General features: G+C 33.8%; 1 protein-coding gene across 1 annotated transcript in view; it reads left to right on the top strand.

Annotated features, from left to right (window-relative positions):
* Sec10 (Exocyst complex component Sec10) overlaps positions 1-11,083 on the top strand; it is a 30,100-nt gene extending 19,017 nt beyond the window's left edge. The window contains exons 11-17 of the mRNA XM_071597934.1: positions 113-272; positions 2,421-2,656; positions 6,671-6,757; positions 8,105-8,207; positions 8,316-8,472; positions 10,571-10,731; positions 10,824-11,083. Of these exons, the coding sequence (XP_071454035.1) occupies positions 113-272; positions 2,421-2,656; positions 6,671-6,757; positions 8,105-8,207; positions 8,316-8,472; positions 10,571-10,731; positions 10,824-10,922 (1,003 nt within the window). The 3' untranslated portion in view covers positions 10,923-11,083. The remainder of the gene's footprint in view (positions 1-112; positions 273-2,420; positions 2,657-6,670; positions 6,758-8,104; positions 8,208-8,315; positions 8,473-10,570; positions 10,732-10,823) is intronic.
* The last annotated feature ends 5,454 nt before the right edge of the window (positions 11,084-16,537 follow it).

The raw sequence follows: 16,537 nt of genomic DNA, 5'->3' as shown, positions 1-16,537 counted from the left end.
TCTTCATATAGTATTTGAATTACTGAATCCAATGATCAGTGGGTAAACACCAAACAATTACTTACCGCCGAAGTAAATACCTAATAATATGAATTTAACCCTTAAATTTCAGTTTCCAAGATTTGAGAAGAGATTTACAAGCAGTTATTGGTACTAGAGCCAACATTAACATTGCACAAATTGAGAATTATGGTGGAGAAACATTTCTATCTGAAGAAGTGGCCATTGCATTGCTGCAAGAGAGTAAATTTGCTTTTCTACGTTGTACATTGGTAAGAATTCATATCTTGTTCATGTCCGGAGTGCTTTTGCTTTGTGTTATCACAAAAGTATGGGGGGTGTTCATTTTGTGGCATTTCATCTTGAACTTCACCAAATTATGATATAATTTGGTGAAGTTCAAGAAATTCAAGGAAGGATATCTACCCTCCGAAGTCATTGAACATGGAATGTCAGGGTACAGTTAATAGGTAAATGAGAAATACTTGGCAAAATTTTGACTCCAGAGATTGATTGAGGAAGTGGTTTGAAGGTTAAGTGAATGCAGCCAGGAATCATATGGATATGTTTAAGTGACATCAGTATTCTTATTGGTTTTTTACCATTCAAGGTCAGTTTTGGATGGACAAAGACAACTATAAATTTCTTTGCCTCTTCTTACAATACTTGACCTGACATCTGTCACTGCAATCAACTGCTCTTCAATTCCTCATATTTCATACCTCCTTCATCTAATATGCCTATCATTTTCCTACCACTTACTTCCTTGTCTAACGTTCACACCCATCACAGATTTCAACATCCCATTCCCAAGTAAAATGCTCTGCATCCATATTTGCTTTCTCCTTTGAATATCTTCCAAAAACTCCCTCTCCTCCCTCCATGGTGGGGGAGAAATGATGTGGAGAATATTATTTCCCGAAGTACTTCTTTTTTTTTCTTTCTATTTCACCTTTTCCATTCCTCCTCACACCCACATTTCAAAAGCCTTCAATCTGCGACTATCATCACGCTTCAATGTCCGTATTTCTGCTCCATACAAAACCACACTTTATCAAAGTTTTCATTCAAATCTTTTGTAAACATCCTTACCCAACATCCCAGTCATCAATTCCTTCCTTGTAAAAGCTTCTTTTTCCAGTGGAATTCCTCTTCTAATATCCCAACTACTTTGGTTGTCATGATCCAAAACACTAATGTGATAGTTAAGCTGCTCCACCTGTTGTAGCTTGTGCCCCCTATTTCAATGTTTATCATGGTCTTCTTCTTTCTCAAAAAGTTGTAACCTTAGTTTTTTTACATTGATTCTTATTCCATACTTATTACACTCATGCAACATTACACGCTACAATCTACACACTCAGCAATACTTGCAACCCCTTGGCTGACTGGCAAACTAAAACTTGATCATCCATGAACCTAGCTGATTTTATGAATTCCCTGAGTAAATCATTTGTTCTCCTCTCCATCTTATTGTTGATAATCCTAAATTCCCTTTATCAATCGCTATTGGGGATGTTGTCCCTCTGCCAAACATTGTATCTCTCATGGTAAACTCTCTACAGGCACTCAACCAGATGTGATATGATAGTGTCATTCAATGCCTAATACAATCCTTTCTATTCAGTATGCATATCTGCTTTTCTTGCAAAAACTAAGTGTTGCGTAAAAATGGTAATGAGAATAATCTCATGGGATGTAAAGAGAGAATATTGTCACCAAGTATTGCATTTTAACTTGAAGTGGTGAATTGCTCTTCTGAATACAGAAACGTTAGCTGAAAGGTGTTTTGGCACCCATACTGGGTCCTGACAGAAAGTTAAAATTAAGATTATCACAAAGTCTTTTAAAAGTTTGAAATAAGCAATGCACTAGATGGCAGTGAAGGTGACATAGCATATGAGGAAAATGAAGACTCTGTGGAGATGACATTTTGTGTGGGAAAAGTGGAAAAATCAGTGAAGAGAACTGTGTATGATTTTAGCAGCAGTGATGATGAATATCCGAGTTCTTCAATGAATAAATTTTTATATATTTGCAAATTTTTAATGAAACAATTCCATTTTCATCATATTAAGTGTTTTCATAAAAATACTTGGATCTTTTTGATTTGATTCAATAATTTTTTGTTGTTCTGATCTAAAAAATCACAGAGCGTGTTTTATGCCAGGAAATACAGTTATTTCATCAAGGAGAAAAAATCATCCTGCCTCTCAGAGATATTTAAATCAGAACTCCAGATCTCAACTTGGAAGGAAGATGTAAAGTCATTTTAAAGAAAACCATTTTCCACATTTAATATTTTTTGGATATATTATTATTAGAAGTTGCCAATTTGCTATCATGATTATGGAATGGTTCCATGTCATTAGATTTGATGCCATATTGTAAATTGATTGTTCTCAATGGACTATTTCCAGCTCTCCCGCCCATCCGAACTCCCAGGTAATGCTGTGCAGATATTTGACTGTTTGCTACATTATTTGGTAGAAGAACATGTCGACTATGCCCTGGAGCTGGGATTGCAGTCTGTTCCCATACCAGAAACAAAAGTAGTGCAGCCCCAGCTATTCTTTTTTGATGTAGTGAGACAATGTAATGCTATCATTCACCTCCTGGAGAGGCAGTGCATGGACAGTGTCATGCCACTAGTTGTGTGAGTATTTCACTGCTTCTTGATTTTCACCGTGTCATAATAATTTTATCATAATATAGAGCATGTCTTGCTTCATGACGATGTTTGGTTCCTTGAAAATTTGTTATTAATTGGCTTAATATATCATTGAAGCATTTATCATTTCACATTTATTCATATGATGAAATACTAGACATGTTGAAATTACTATGGACTCAAAATACAGAAATTTCACAATTTAAAAACAAAATGCCTTGACCAGGATATGAACCCAGATCCTCCCTATTTCCAGAAATTTTACCATTTGAATGAGGCATCCTCTTACTATGTGAATTTATAGGGGCTTTTAAGGATCAAGATGTTATGATGAATTGCAGTACATTCAATGTTACAAGCAATTGTAGGCATGATCATTGCACCAATGTCCAGGAGCTTAAAGGCTACTTAAAACGCCAAGGTATTTTCCTCTGAAAAAATTCAAATACTGCAGGAGATGTCATGGCAGTTACTTCAATGGAGTCATGTGCTGATCAGCATCAAAATGCTGAAATTTCAGTGTAAATATCATTCCTTGTGATGGAAGCTGAAAGTTACTGTCCCAGTATCTCTCACAGTTCTTTGAGTTTGCTATACTCTGATCAAATTTCTTTCAAAGAATTGTTAGTAGTTTGATCACAGGGATATCAATTTTCCAAACAATGAATGCTTTTACTCAGTTGTTAGCCAATTAAAACTTTGTTTTGCTCATTTAGAAGCAGATTTTTGTCATTGTTTGTGAAATGACTCGGCATAGAATGTGAAAGTGAGAAGCAGACATATTTAAATATGAATATGATATGCTTAAAATATCATCTGATTTATGTAATTATTTATCATTCACTTATATTGGTTTACCAAAATAATAATTTACCTGAAGACTTATGGCTCTGCTTTTAAATTTTTTCTTTCGTTATGTTTTTTACAAACATATTACATTTATATTTTCCTGTCTAAAATTTCCTATTTTTGTATTAATGCCTGTATTTGCCTTTTTTTTCAAAAAAACTTGGGAAGGATGAGGTTGCACTGCTCTTATATTATGTGAGCAGTATTGTCATAAGACATGTTTAGAAGGGAAAGTTTACAACTCCTATCCTCCCTGCCATCCACGGGTAGGTTTCTCACGTCAAGTATTCAGGGGTGAAATAAAATGAGAAATTTCCTTATAAAGTCTGTGACATATATAGTGGCTAATCCCCCAGGATATTCAATAACAAAATTGTATCATTAGAATGTGTTGACTTTGATATTCATTTGAAGTGAAATCTTGGCTATAACTAGCTAAAATGGTTGTGCTTTAGCAGTTTGCCTTCTGATATTTATAGTAGTTCAATATACAGTTTGAATTTATTAACGTAATACTTTGATATGATCAAAACTTTGCTGAAGTGGACACTGAATTATAATTGTCTTGAAATAGCGAAATTAAATACAAATATTTTACTGATAATTATCCCCTTAAAGATACATTTTTGGAATATATTCTATTGTTTCAGGCTTCACTTCGTGGAAGTATTTAATATCCATTCTAAAAGGAAAGAAAGACTCGTACTTTTCCACAGAAATCTGTGGAAAAGTACGAGTCTTTCTTTCTTTTTAGTATGGATATACATTTCTGGGTGTGTAAATTTGTTTTTGCCTTTTTTGCGCGAAAACCTTTAAAGGTCTTGTAGAAAAAATGGATGGTTAAGTCAGCATTGATTCTGTTCAAATTTTAAGACAACAGTGTGTTCATTCATTGGTTGGGTGTGTACTTCACACAATGGTAACCATCACCAATTCAGATATGTAATACGTATGTCACCGTGAGAATAGAAGTATTTAAAATGTCCATGTCAGCCCAATACAATAATGCAACTCTTGGTGAGTTCTCGCATGATTATAAAACATTCTTTATGGTATTGAATATACGTTTTTATTTTTATTTAAATAATGATTTATCTCATTATTACTTGGTTATAGAAATTCATTTTATGTAGGATATGGATTACCTTTAAGATGGTTTTAGTGCTTTCCTGTAAAAAATTTTGTTCTTTGAAATCACAGTTGTTTACTGATATTTTTTTTATGGGTGTAATATTCATTCCTTTTTTGATTTAAAGTTAGTTGTTGGTGGAAATAATGCTTTATTTTTTATAATAATGTTATTATAAGCATATTGTCAAATATTTAACATTTTATAAAGGCTGATTGAGGTAAAAATTTTTCAAAGTGTAAAAATCATTCGCTTTGACCAGGATTCAAACCTGACCCTTCGATGTCCGGCTTAGTGCTTAGCTAGTTAAGCTACTGAGGCATCCTACTCTTCGAAATGTTAGGGGCCTTAAAGCAACAAGATTTTTTGTTGAAATATCATGCATAAAATATCAGAGGTACTTGTAATTGTGTGCATTGCACCTCAGTCCCCAAGGTCAAAGTCAAAGTCTAGCTAGCATTTTCCACAGTTTCTTTGGATTTGTCAAAGGTTAAACACCCGGGTGTTTAAATTTTGGCTTTAAATTTGTGGACTGTGGTGCAATGCAAAGTAGTAATGCATGTAATCTATAGTCTAGTCATGACATTTGAGGGATTAGCTTGTTTTTAATTTTCCACTATACCAAATTTAGGCATGCCATCAAATGATTATTCTAAGTGATTTTGAATTGCCATAAAGCAAGGCATGCCTCTGCCCTTTTTGGCCATGTGATAGGAAAAGTAATGATGCCCTTATGAATGGAATGAATTGGTACAAATGGTATGTTTGGTATAGCATGAAGCTAGTGATGTGTAATTGTGTGTACACTAAAATAAGCTGCTAAAGTAATGGTATCAGGCTTGACTTTGTGAATATGCAAATGAATGTGTTACAGTATAGCAAAATGTGTTGTATCATACACCAATGAAAGTGTGAAAAATAAGTAATTTTTTAATTATGAGAATACTACTATTTCCAATAAATATGTGACCTGAGGCCATAAACACTTTACTTTGAAAAATTTAGTCGGCATCGATTTTTTCCCGTTTAAGATCCTCTCAATTCGTTGCTATGCACCTATTCCATCTTCTTTTCCAATGTTTAAATCACCCTTGGAAGTCCTCAGCAGTAGGCTTTTTAGTTTTCTCGTCGTTTCTTGCTTTATTGTGTCCACCCATGTCCCCTCATCACATTTTTGCATTTTAGGAATAGGAAAAAGTCGTAGGGGGCGAGATCTGGTGAATAAGGAGGATGATCAAGGATGGTGAATGAATTTTTAGCCAGTAACTGGCAAACAATCAATGCTGAATGTGCAGGTGTATTGTCATGGTGAAGGATCCATCTATCGTATTCAGTTGAAATAGTGTGAACTGTTGATTTTCTTAAATTTAGTTCATCAGCTATCATTTGGACAGTTTTTCGATGATCAGTAAGAACAAGAGACTACACACGATCAATGTTGTTGTCAACACAGGTGGTTGAAGGTCGTCCTGGTCTTGCATTATCCGTGGCGACTTGTCAGCCTTCTTTAAAATGCTTAATCCGCTTGAAAATGGATATTTTCTTCAGAGCATTATCATTGTAAACAGCTGTCAACATTTCAGAAAATTTTGATAACTTTTACCGCACTTCACCCAAAACTTGATGTTGATTCGTTGATCCGTGATTTCGTCAATTTCCATTTTCAACAAACAGTAAAAACAAAGACAACAGAAACTAACATAGCTGGCACCATACGCACAGGTCAACGATCCGCCAAACACAGGCAGCTCATTGGTTCTCAGGCAACTAGCACCGCTAGTGGGTGGGGCTATAGTATGCGTCATGGCCGCCAGATTGCATGAGTTCGCGCCTTTATTGCACAGACGGCGTATACTGTCGTAAAGTTACAGGTTTTAATTCTGCCTTTCATATTTTCGTCACCTTCTTCTTCCCTGCCTTTCTTATTACAATGGGTTGGCTTTAGTTGTTACTATCCTTTCTCAAATTCATTTTTTGATCACCTTGTGTACAAGTAATAACAGGAAATACTTACTTTGCAGATCTACGCCTAAGCAAAGTGATTGCTTGTTCAAGAAAAAGTTCGTGTTGGAACAAATTGAGATGAAGCTGGATACTGGATTAGATAGGTGAGTTAAGTGATGTGTGCAAGTTGAAGTTTTCAATTTCCATGATTATAAATTATTTTCATTACTGCGGTATGATTTTGATTGCTCTGCATATAGGTTGCATCTCTTTCTGGAGTAAATACTCCATCTCCTTCACATGAAACGCAGGACCCAAAATCATGAAGTTATGAGAATCTGTCAATAATGAGTATTGTTTAGGTCTTTTCAGATTTGCAACTGCTCCACGAGTGCTTTCTAATTGACTAAAAATAGATAAAAGAGGAATTAAGTTATCTTATGAAGTAGCAATTTTTCATGTACTAAGTTTCGTTTCAATGTTTGTCATTACTGTAGATGAATGCAACATTGAGCATGTTTCTATTTATTGGGTGATGAAAGCATTTGAAAAAGCATTACAACTCCATTTGGTGGTCATCTGGAAAAACATGATTAATTTTTCCCATAATTTAAAACCAATTTTTAATCTTTTATTTATTCATTACATCCTATCTGTAAGGGAATCTTGCTGGATTCATTTTTAATCGCTATACATTTTAAATTTACCATTTTCATATATTGTTAATCTAATTTTGTTTATTAAAAATATTCATTAAGTACAAATATAGAATACCATTCATATGAAACCAGTTCAAATAATATGACCTTTTTCACAGAAACTCAAAAAGGAGTGAGGACGGTCCCTTCCCTATAGGCATAAAACTGTATAACCTTATACCCGATGCCCTAAGAAACATTTCTTTATCGGAATCTTTTATAATTAACATTTTATACCTTGGATGAGTTTGGCCAATATTGTCGAGAACTCAACTAAATATCTGTACCTACAGATTATGTTTATAATGTGTTTTGATATGTCATAATTTTACAGTACTTACAAATGCCTATCCCTGCAAATTTTTGTATTGCTATTGGTCAATAAATAAATTTAAATTCAATTGTCACAACTATAATCAACCTAAAGGCAATTTACCTAGGTGATTTTAGAGTTCCCTATAATTAGTCTCTAAACATATTAAGTTCTAACATTATGGTTTAGATCTAGTTCCTATCCTGGTTCTGACTTGGTTTATCACAAAGTTCAAATAACCAGAACGTCAAACCCTTTTTATTATTAATGGGGATGTGTAAAGGCATCACCTTGGATTTGAACTTGGAACCTTCTGGTCAGCACCTGATCACTCAGCTCCCTAGGCTACAACTTACATTCTTAATTACCTTAAAGTAGAGGCATTCATATGTACTTGCAAATATTTATCGATGAGTGCATATTTTTATGGCCTACCGCCATGCTGAGCATTGTTAATATATTCCATTAAAAATAGGTGAAACTCTTAATCTCTTTCACAGGTCCATCAATGCTATTATAGGTTGGGTAAAGATATATCTCCAAAGTGAGCAGAAGAAGACTGATTTTAAGCCTGAAACTGACCTTGACACTTTGGCTTCACAGGTATAATCTGCCCTTGATAAATCTTTTCAATGCCCTCTTAATGCGATTATTTTTTGTCATTTTAAATCATTGTCTTCAGTGAGAATGATACAATATTTCTTTTTACAGGCATGCATTACAGTGGTTCAGTATGTTTCCAAAATGGTGATTAGAATCAGGGACAGTCTAGATGGGAAGAATGTGGAATCCCTGATGATGGAGTTGGGATGTCGTTTTCACAGAGTTATTTATGAACACTTGCAGCAGTTCCAGTACAATTCATCAGGTGGGGATGTTGATACTTTCTTTTACCTTGTAATTTCCTTTTCTAAATTATATCATCATTCAGGTCAGGGCAAATGAAAATCAGAAATATATTTTTAAAAAAGGAATGATCATCTCAGGTATAGTTAAGTGACTGTGCTTACTGTTTTTAAAAAATTAAAAAAAACTGCATGACAGATTTTTATGATAAAGTGGAAGTGCAAAACTCCTTAACATGAAATGGAGAAATAGTCCATTTTGACTCTTATAATTTTATATGTATTCATTTTACTTAAAATGGATAAACATGAAACAATGATTATCACAAAAATAACCCTTGGTCCTCGGATAGTAAATTGCCACAATATTATTCTGGGTAACATGAAGTGGAAGTTTTGGCTGAATTGCCTGATCCACTAGTTTCTCAATTGCTGGTTCTTTTAGGGCCTACCTATAAACCCATAATCCTTAGGGAACCCATAATCCTTCAGGGAACCCATAATTCCCTCACTGGGTTGAATAGCTTTTTCTTGAAAACAGGTACTTTTGTTTCATATTTGATTCATGTGGAAGCTCATTAAATAACCTTAAGCCCATTGCTGTGGGCCCATGAGTAGTGTTGTGTGTTCTGACAAATAGCTGGCATTATATTGGCACTATTTTTGTAGATTTAAGAGGGCTTGGGAAAATTCCAATTTTTAGGGATTCATCAATTAAGAAAAGCAGCTGATCTTTAATTGTATTAAATTACCTTTTTATGACTATCTCCTGGCTGCCATCTAATCCAGGGTTAAATTTATTTTAGGAATTTATTGATAGTCAGTCAGTTCTATACCTGAACAGCGGAATAGATGTAATGAATTGCCTGTGTTAGGAAATGAGAATGATTAGCTGGATGGACTGAAACTGTGGGATTTTGATGGAATATCACCAAACCAATATAACACCTGAATGTAAGAGTGACAATGGCAGTGATGACTCTGACGCTGTAGTGTTGACCTCCCTTAGGGCTGTTAATGTCAGCGGGATGTTTAATTGTGTGTTTATACTTGGATATTTAGGCCGATCTGGACAAATTGTATGAAATGGGTTATGATTTGGTACATTTCATAGACTATAAAATAATCACCAAAACTGATGACTCTATGACTGACTTTTTTGTTAAAAAGTAGATTTAACGATAGTGGGATGATCCTTGTGTCAATGTCAATACATTAAAGATTAAAATATATGCTATTGATAAAATCACATTGTGACTGTGGTGAGTTTATTGGCTTATGTAAATATATTGTCTTCATTTTACAAATATATTCTCGTTGCCAAGGGAATATATAAAATGCATTCCTACTTAGTGCTTATGTTACTCAAAGGGGAAGAAAAAATTAGGATAAAATTTTGATGCCACTAAGTTCAAATAACACAAAACTCTTGGATTGGTCCTGTACATACTTGTCAACTGTTTCCAATTTACACTCAGACCTCTCAAGACATATTTTGATGAGGTAGAGAAAATATAAAATTGGGGTTTGTTTAAAATTGAGTTTATAAAGAAAATATATTTGAAATGTATTTTTATGTTTTACTCATTAAATATCTCACAAGAATATGTTAAAATTGTGTATGTATTGAATTGGAGGTTGCATTTTCGATAGAGGTTATGTTAAAATTAGTAGGAAATTCATGTTTTTCTCCGATAGTGGAGGCCATCTCTTCATCTTACATTACTGCTTGCAGTTATCTTTGTGATAGAAGTTGCTCTCTTATGTTTCTAAGAGCAACTGTCTGTTTAGTTTTTTTTAAGAGGCGAATATTAGTGCATGTTAAATCAAAGGGAAACAAAAATTGGTGCTTTAATATTCATATCATTGTAATATGTTTGTCATTCTCAGTGACATAAACTTATATAACTAACACACAGGAGTGACTTGGGTAAGGATTGAAGGGTTTATATTTCAATGTACTAGAAAAAATTTTGGAATTCATCTGACTAACCTATAGTAAATTAAACTTCTCAGTCTATAAAAACTGAATTAATTTAGTTAAATTAAAATGAAACTTCAATTCTGGTGATGGGTTAAGTACTATATCATGAGTTTAACATTATTATTCTTTTTTCCCAGGTGCAATGTGTGTTATATGTGATGTGAACGAGTACAGGAAATGTGCCAAAGAATTTCAAGTTCCTTTGGTGAACACACTATTTGACACTTTGCATGCTTTATGTAATTTATTACTGGTTAAACCAGAAAATCTAAAGCAAGTTTGCAGTGGTGACCAACTTGTAAGTTTGCATTAAAAATGTAAATCTTATTGTGTTATTTTCATAGAAGTGTTCAAAGATAGTGTGACAGTTACTTTTTTATTCCATTACAGGCTGTACTTGACAGATCCATTCTCCTCAGCTTTATTCAACTAAGAAGCGATTATAAGACTCAGAAAATTGCAAATTCTTTAAAAGGCTTGACAACATAGTAAAATTTGTTGAAGGAGGCTAATGTTCAACGAATGTTTGTTTTTGGGCACTAAAATGGGCAATATTTAAAGAAGCCAACTCTGTAAGAATGGTTGTCTAATACTCTTATCATTTTTATATAAATATTAGACTTAGTTACCAATAAAGCTTTATTGTTATTTATGCTTCTGTGCATCAAAATCCTCTCGACTACAATGGAGTACACTGGGGGCCCATTAAGAATGACATTTTTACGTGAGGAACGCATTATTTGGTAATATTTATTGTGAAAACTTTAAATGTATCTGCAGGGAATGGAAAATCATGCCTCTTTAATCACCGTATGGGGCATAGTAGGTAATTCCATTTGACCACTCAAAAAGTTGGTTACTGTATTCGACGGTATATAAGATGTACCCTCATTTCAGTAGGGCACCAAAGAAAAAAGTTGTAACAGTGCACGTAAAATCACAACACCCAACCAACTTTAAGTTCTAGTACCTTTTAGATCTTATATTGCAGAAAAGCCAAATAGTGGGCACAATCATTGATGTAATTACCAAGAAAAGTCTATTTCTACTTCTATTCTCCTTAAAGTAGGCTAAAACTCAGTTAAAATTAAATTTGGAGCTTAATCTCTTGCCTCCTATTGTCATATTCATTACTTAATATTGTTAAACGCAAAAATAATTCCACTCAGCAGAGCGCATCCTTTTGTTATAATCAGTTGTGATAAAATATGACCCAAGTTCATTTGATATCTCTCTTTCACCTCTTTTGACATCACAGATGAAAGGGAGATGATATTTTTGTCACATAATAGCAATTAGCTTAATAATAACAATCCCTACTACAGCATTCTTCATTCTTCTGGGGTACAAATAACATTCAGTTTTGTAAAACAACAGTTTCAGGCTTACCTTTAAGGAATTCCTTCATGATGAGGGTAGGAAAAGAAACTTGGCACTTCCACCGAAAGATTTAATACTTCTCATGACCATGGTCATCATCATCTAAACCATGGTTGTGTGAAGTATTAAATCTTTATGTGGTAGTGCAAAGTTTCTTTTTCTACCCTCTTCAGTTTTGAGAGTTGGCCCATGGAGTTTGAACTCTCACATGTAAGATGCAGCTGAATTTTTGTAAACCATAATTTTGGAAAAAAAAGATGCATTTTATAAGCTGTCACAGACAGTAGTCTAAAGTAGTAGTAAATAAAGTGTAGAAGGTTCTTCCTAAGTATCATTTTCCTTCATTAACATTCAGATATTGGGAAATTGCACCATTATTAGTTTTTGGTAAATGCAGATTTTCTTTGGAAACATTTTAAAATTTCTTAAAGTTCATGCTATGGGTTGGTGTGTTATGTATGTCCCACTATTCCAAGTATCAAAGCAAATGTGACTGAACTAACAGTATATACTTTTCGTGCACTACATGCTAGACTGTTTTGCTATCCGAGTGATTTTCTGCAGGGAGTGGAAATCACTGGTATTAGTTAACCTCTCTCTCTTGTTCTTAAGTTGTCTTTCATGAATAAAATAGGAAAGTACCTAAAAAGGCATCCATCTGTGTGGGATGAAAATATCCTCCAATCAGCCAGCTCCTTCACATCACCCATAATTTTTCTCTGTCGTGAAAATGCTTGATAAAATCATGCATCTCTGTGATTTTTTCACTCATCCACATCCTGTTGGACAATAGGAGCTGCAGAGAAAAGATTGGAAGCAATGGAAATGTTGTGCTACTTGATAATAATGAAAATAAAATGGATTGAGAGAGTAAAGATGGAAGTACTTAAAAGAGTGAATCATATGGAACGCACTTTAAAAAGAAGTGGGAAACAATTTGATGCACCCTGAGGAATCATAATCTATTGGGGATCAGTCCAACTAGAAGGAAACATAAAAGAGGGGAAGAACAACAGAGGAAGGCCGAGGATATTATTCCTTCATTCAAGGTATTCTACCCATGAAAGGTAGGTTTTGGATGGTTCCCAATGCCTATTTAATTACATGTCTCGCAAGAACTTCTTCTTTTTGTACTACATTATTTCTTTGAAACTTCTGCCTTCTTTCTTGTTATCTAATAAGCCTACTCTCTTTCTCCCTCTACCCTGCATACTCAGCTTTCTCCCTTCTACCACAGCCTTCAAAATCTGTATGTTTCATACACTCACTTTCTGCCTCTTTCATATTGCAGAAGACAGTAATTATATGTTATTTTATATTTCATGTGATATGCTTGATTGATTTGGTCTTTAATAATACTATGGCTAAAAACTTATATATTTTTCTATTCTGCATAGCACTCCAAATTGCCTTTTCCTCTACTTATTTAGTACTTTTGTCTTTATAGTCCATATTTATTAGATTTCCTTTCTTCTCTAATGCACTTTTATAATGATATATATGGTCCATTGACTAAGACACATTTTCATGCTTTTTTTGTTTTTAACATTATTTTCTTTGGGCATAACATTTTCCCATCAATAAAACATTCATTGTCTCAGGTGTACTTTATGTAATTTTCTCAACTTAATGCATTGAAAGCAATCAATTTGGGTTATATACATAACTTTGTTTTTGTACCATCTTTAGCTAGTTTCTACAAAATGCACTGTAATTCAGGAATGTATGAAGATAATGAAATAGTTTGATTACTCTTGCCCACCTTTTAGAACAACATGAGAAAAAGAGCCTTAACCATTGACATGAACTAAAATAGCTGTTAACAGGTTCCCTCATTTCCCATTACTGATGAGTGGATTTACTTGGTTTTCAATCTTGAATTCATCTTGGTTAAACTCCATAATTATTTTTCGTTAGTAAAGGAACTAACTGAAAAGCACGCTCTTGAATTGTGTAGAATTATTTCCATGGTGATAAGCTTAGGCATAATTAGCAATCTGTTTCAAGGAAAATATTCAACATGGGGCCAAAATTATTATAGTTTTACTATTAACATTTTTTAATGCTTTCTCTGGGGTTAGCAAAATTTTCACTTGACAGGTCAATTCGTATACTTATACCCCTATATGTGACGCAGGAATGATTTGCCACATTGTGCACCTCTTTTAGATATTGCCTTACTTCTGGGGACATTTTGAGAATCAATAACTTATAAATTCTCCACATTTCTATCTTGTCTTATTTTTTGAACTCTGATAATTGTCCATGGCCATTTTTTGAGTGGGCAGCACGCACAGTTATTATTATTATTACTTTTTATTTGCCCAGAGATCACAATACAAAAATACCAGGTGGGTGGTGTATGTACATGATATAAGGCACGTCAATGAGGAGCAAAGACACAGGCTCAGTTAAGATACATCAAAGAAATGATGCTCATAGTTACATAAATGTTTGGTACAAACCCATGAACATTGGCTGTAACATGCACATACAATATCAAATTCAGAAAAATCATTGATCATTAACATGAATCAGACCATGACCATTGCTAGAAACTAAAAGTATGAACTTACTGGTTGGGAATATTGTTGAGATATTCATCAACCGAGTAAAACATATTGCGCTGTAGATATCTTTTTAATTTATGCCTGAATGCAGCAGTTCCCTTTGTATCCTTGATACTTTTGGGTAGTTTGTTATATAATCTGATGCCCATTTCATTGGGTCCTAATTTCAATGCTTTAGTTCTTATATTCCCATAATGGAAGTCATTCCTGCCTCTGGTGTAATGATGATGATAGGCAGAGTTAAGAGAATAGTTTCCGATGTTATTTTTTATATATAGAATTAAAAACATAATGTAGATGCATGGAAGTGGTAGCAAATTTAATTCACGGAAAATAGGCCTTGATGGAGCATACCTGCAGTATTGCCTGTAGATCATTGTGAAGTTGAACATTTTTTGGTCATATCCGTAAAGGTCAGGGAATTTTGTGATTACGTTTTGCTGGGCATGTTGATTTTGTTCCTGATAATTTTGACCTAGTTTCCCGTCTCCAGTCCTGAGTTGTTATATTTTCTCCTCCACTTAGTATATTCATTACTTACCATCTCTGTAATCCATAGTTTCCAATTGCTTTCTTTTACTTCCTGGGTTATAATTAGTGTGCAATTAACTCCTCTATATTTTCATTTTGTATTCAGAGCTTCATGTAGTACCATTTAGAAGGCCAACGAGTGTTGCTTCCAAATGGGGCCTGTATTTCAAAGCTAAAGTCAATTTACAGCTCAAAAAATAGTTTTCCATAATTGGGAAACATTCTAAATAAGAGCTTGAATTTTAGCAAAATGGGAATCCAAAAATTATTAAGGACATATGCTATGGAACATGTAGTTACATGATGAAGCTGGGAAAACTTGCCATTTATAAGTCCCAATTTGAAGCATGCTATTAACTTGACTTGTGGCTTTGAGAAATGTGCCCTTTCCTGTGATTTTTGTTATCTCGAACAAAAAGTTACTATAAAAAATTGAATGTTCTTAATGATTAAAGTGAATAATCCCTTAGATTTGAAAATTACATTAACATATCTAGGATGTTTTCAATCAACTTGACTATTCTTGAGAAAACATTTAACCAAGCTGTCTTGTCAATTTTCTATATCGCCAAGTTCTAATAAATTTTCAGTATGAAATTGAAGCAGGAAGACAAGATGAAATACTTTCTTGTGAGAGGGTCATTTACATTGTATCAGTGGGGTTAATATTCCTGGATATGACTTCTTTCTTTGTTGGACCATTATTGGCCAAAAGATTGATTGCACTAAAGAGTGTTAATTTTGAAAATAAATGATTGATTTTAAATGAATATACGATTCATTCTAGTAATTCACAGAATTGTTCTACGAAAAAAGCAAACAAGTTTAATCTTGGATTATTTTTTGCGTGACAAATCCCATTTAATTGAGATTACCAAAGTCAGTTGAAGTCAAGCATTACCGTTGATCTTAGTGGAGCACAAGATGGTCGTCCCTTAATCTGGATGAAATTTTGTGATTTGATATTCCGGTTGGGTAAGAAGCACTCTTTAGTTGAATATTTTGGTTGAAGACCACCATCATCATAAAACTTAACTGCAAATCATAGCAGATTCCATGACCTTCTGGTGGGCCAAAAGAATAGTGTTCAGGTGCAAAATGTCAGTATTTTTTTTACTGTCAGTGGTTCTTCAACTGTTGACTCATTTCTTTCTTCTTGGGAAGAATCTTTTAGCACTCAATTGAAAATTATAATTGTTACATCTTTTCATAATAGAAAAACGCAGGTCTTAAGCACACTTAAAATTAGCTTGCTTTCCCATACGACTTCATTTAGGCTGTGTGTATATGTAAACAACAAGACATTGTCAATGTATTTTGAAAATTAAGTAAACTCATTTGACCAGAGGATGCAGTACACTCCTTAAATGCATATTACTAGGATGTTGATCCAAAAATTACTCTCACCTAGTTTTCTCCCTTTGTACACCATTCCAAAGCATATCATAGTTTTAAGTGGGTATTCAAATTTCTGCCACTAATGGCAGTGTACATACTCAATTACTATTTTCAAATTCTAATTCCAAACGTCACATTAATACCAGAGATGAAGTTTATCTATGCCATGGAAGGACATCTCTTGGAAATTAATTGAGTGTATGACAAAACGAAGTTGCAAAATTT

Source organism: Hetaerina americana, unplaced genomic scaffold (assembly GCF_022747635.1).
Source record: "Hetaerina americana unplaced genomic scaffold, ioHetAmer1.1.p SCAF_9, whole genome shotgun sequence".
NCBI classification, from domain to species: Eukaryota; Metazoa; Arthropoda; class Insecta; order Odonata; family Calopterygidae; genus Hetaerina; species Hetaerina americana.
Note: the sequence above shows the minus strand (reverse complement) of the source record. Positions and strands in the feature narration are given on the sequence as shown.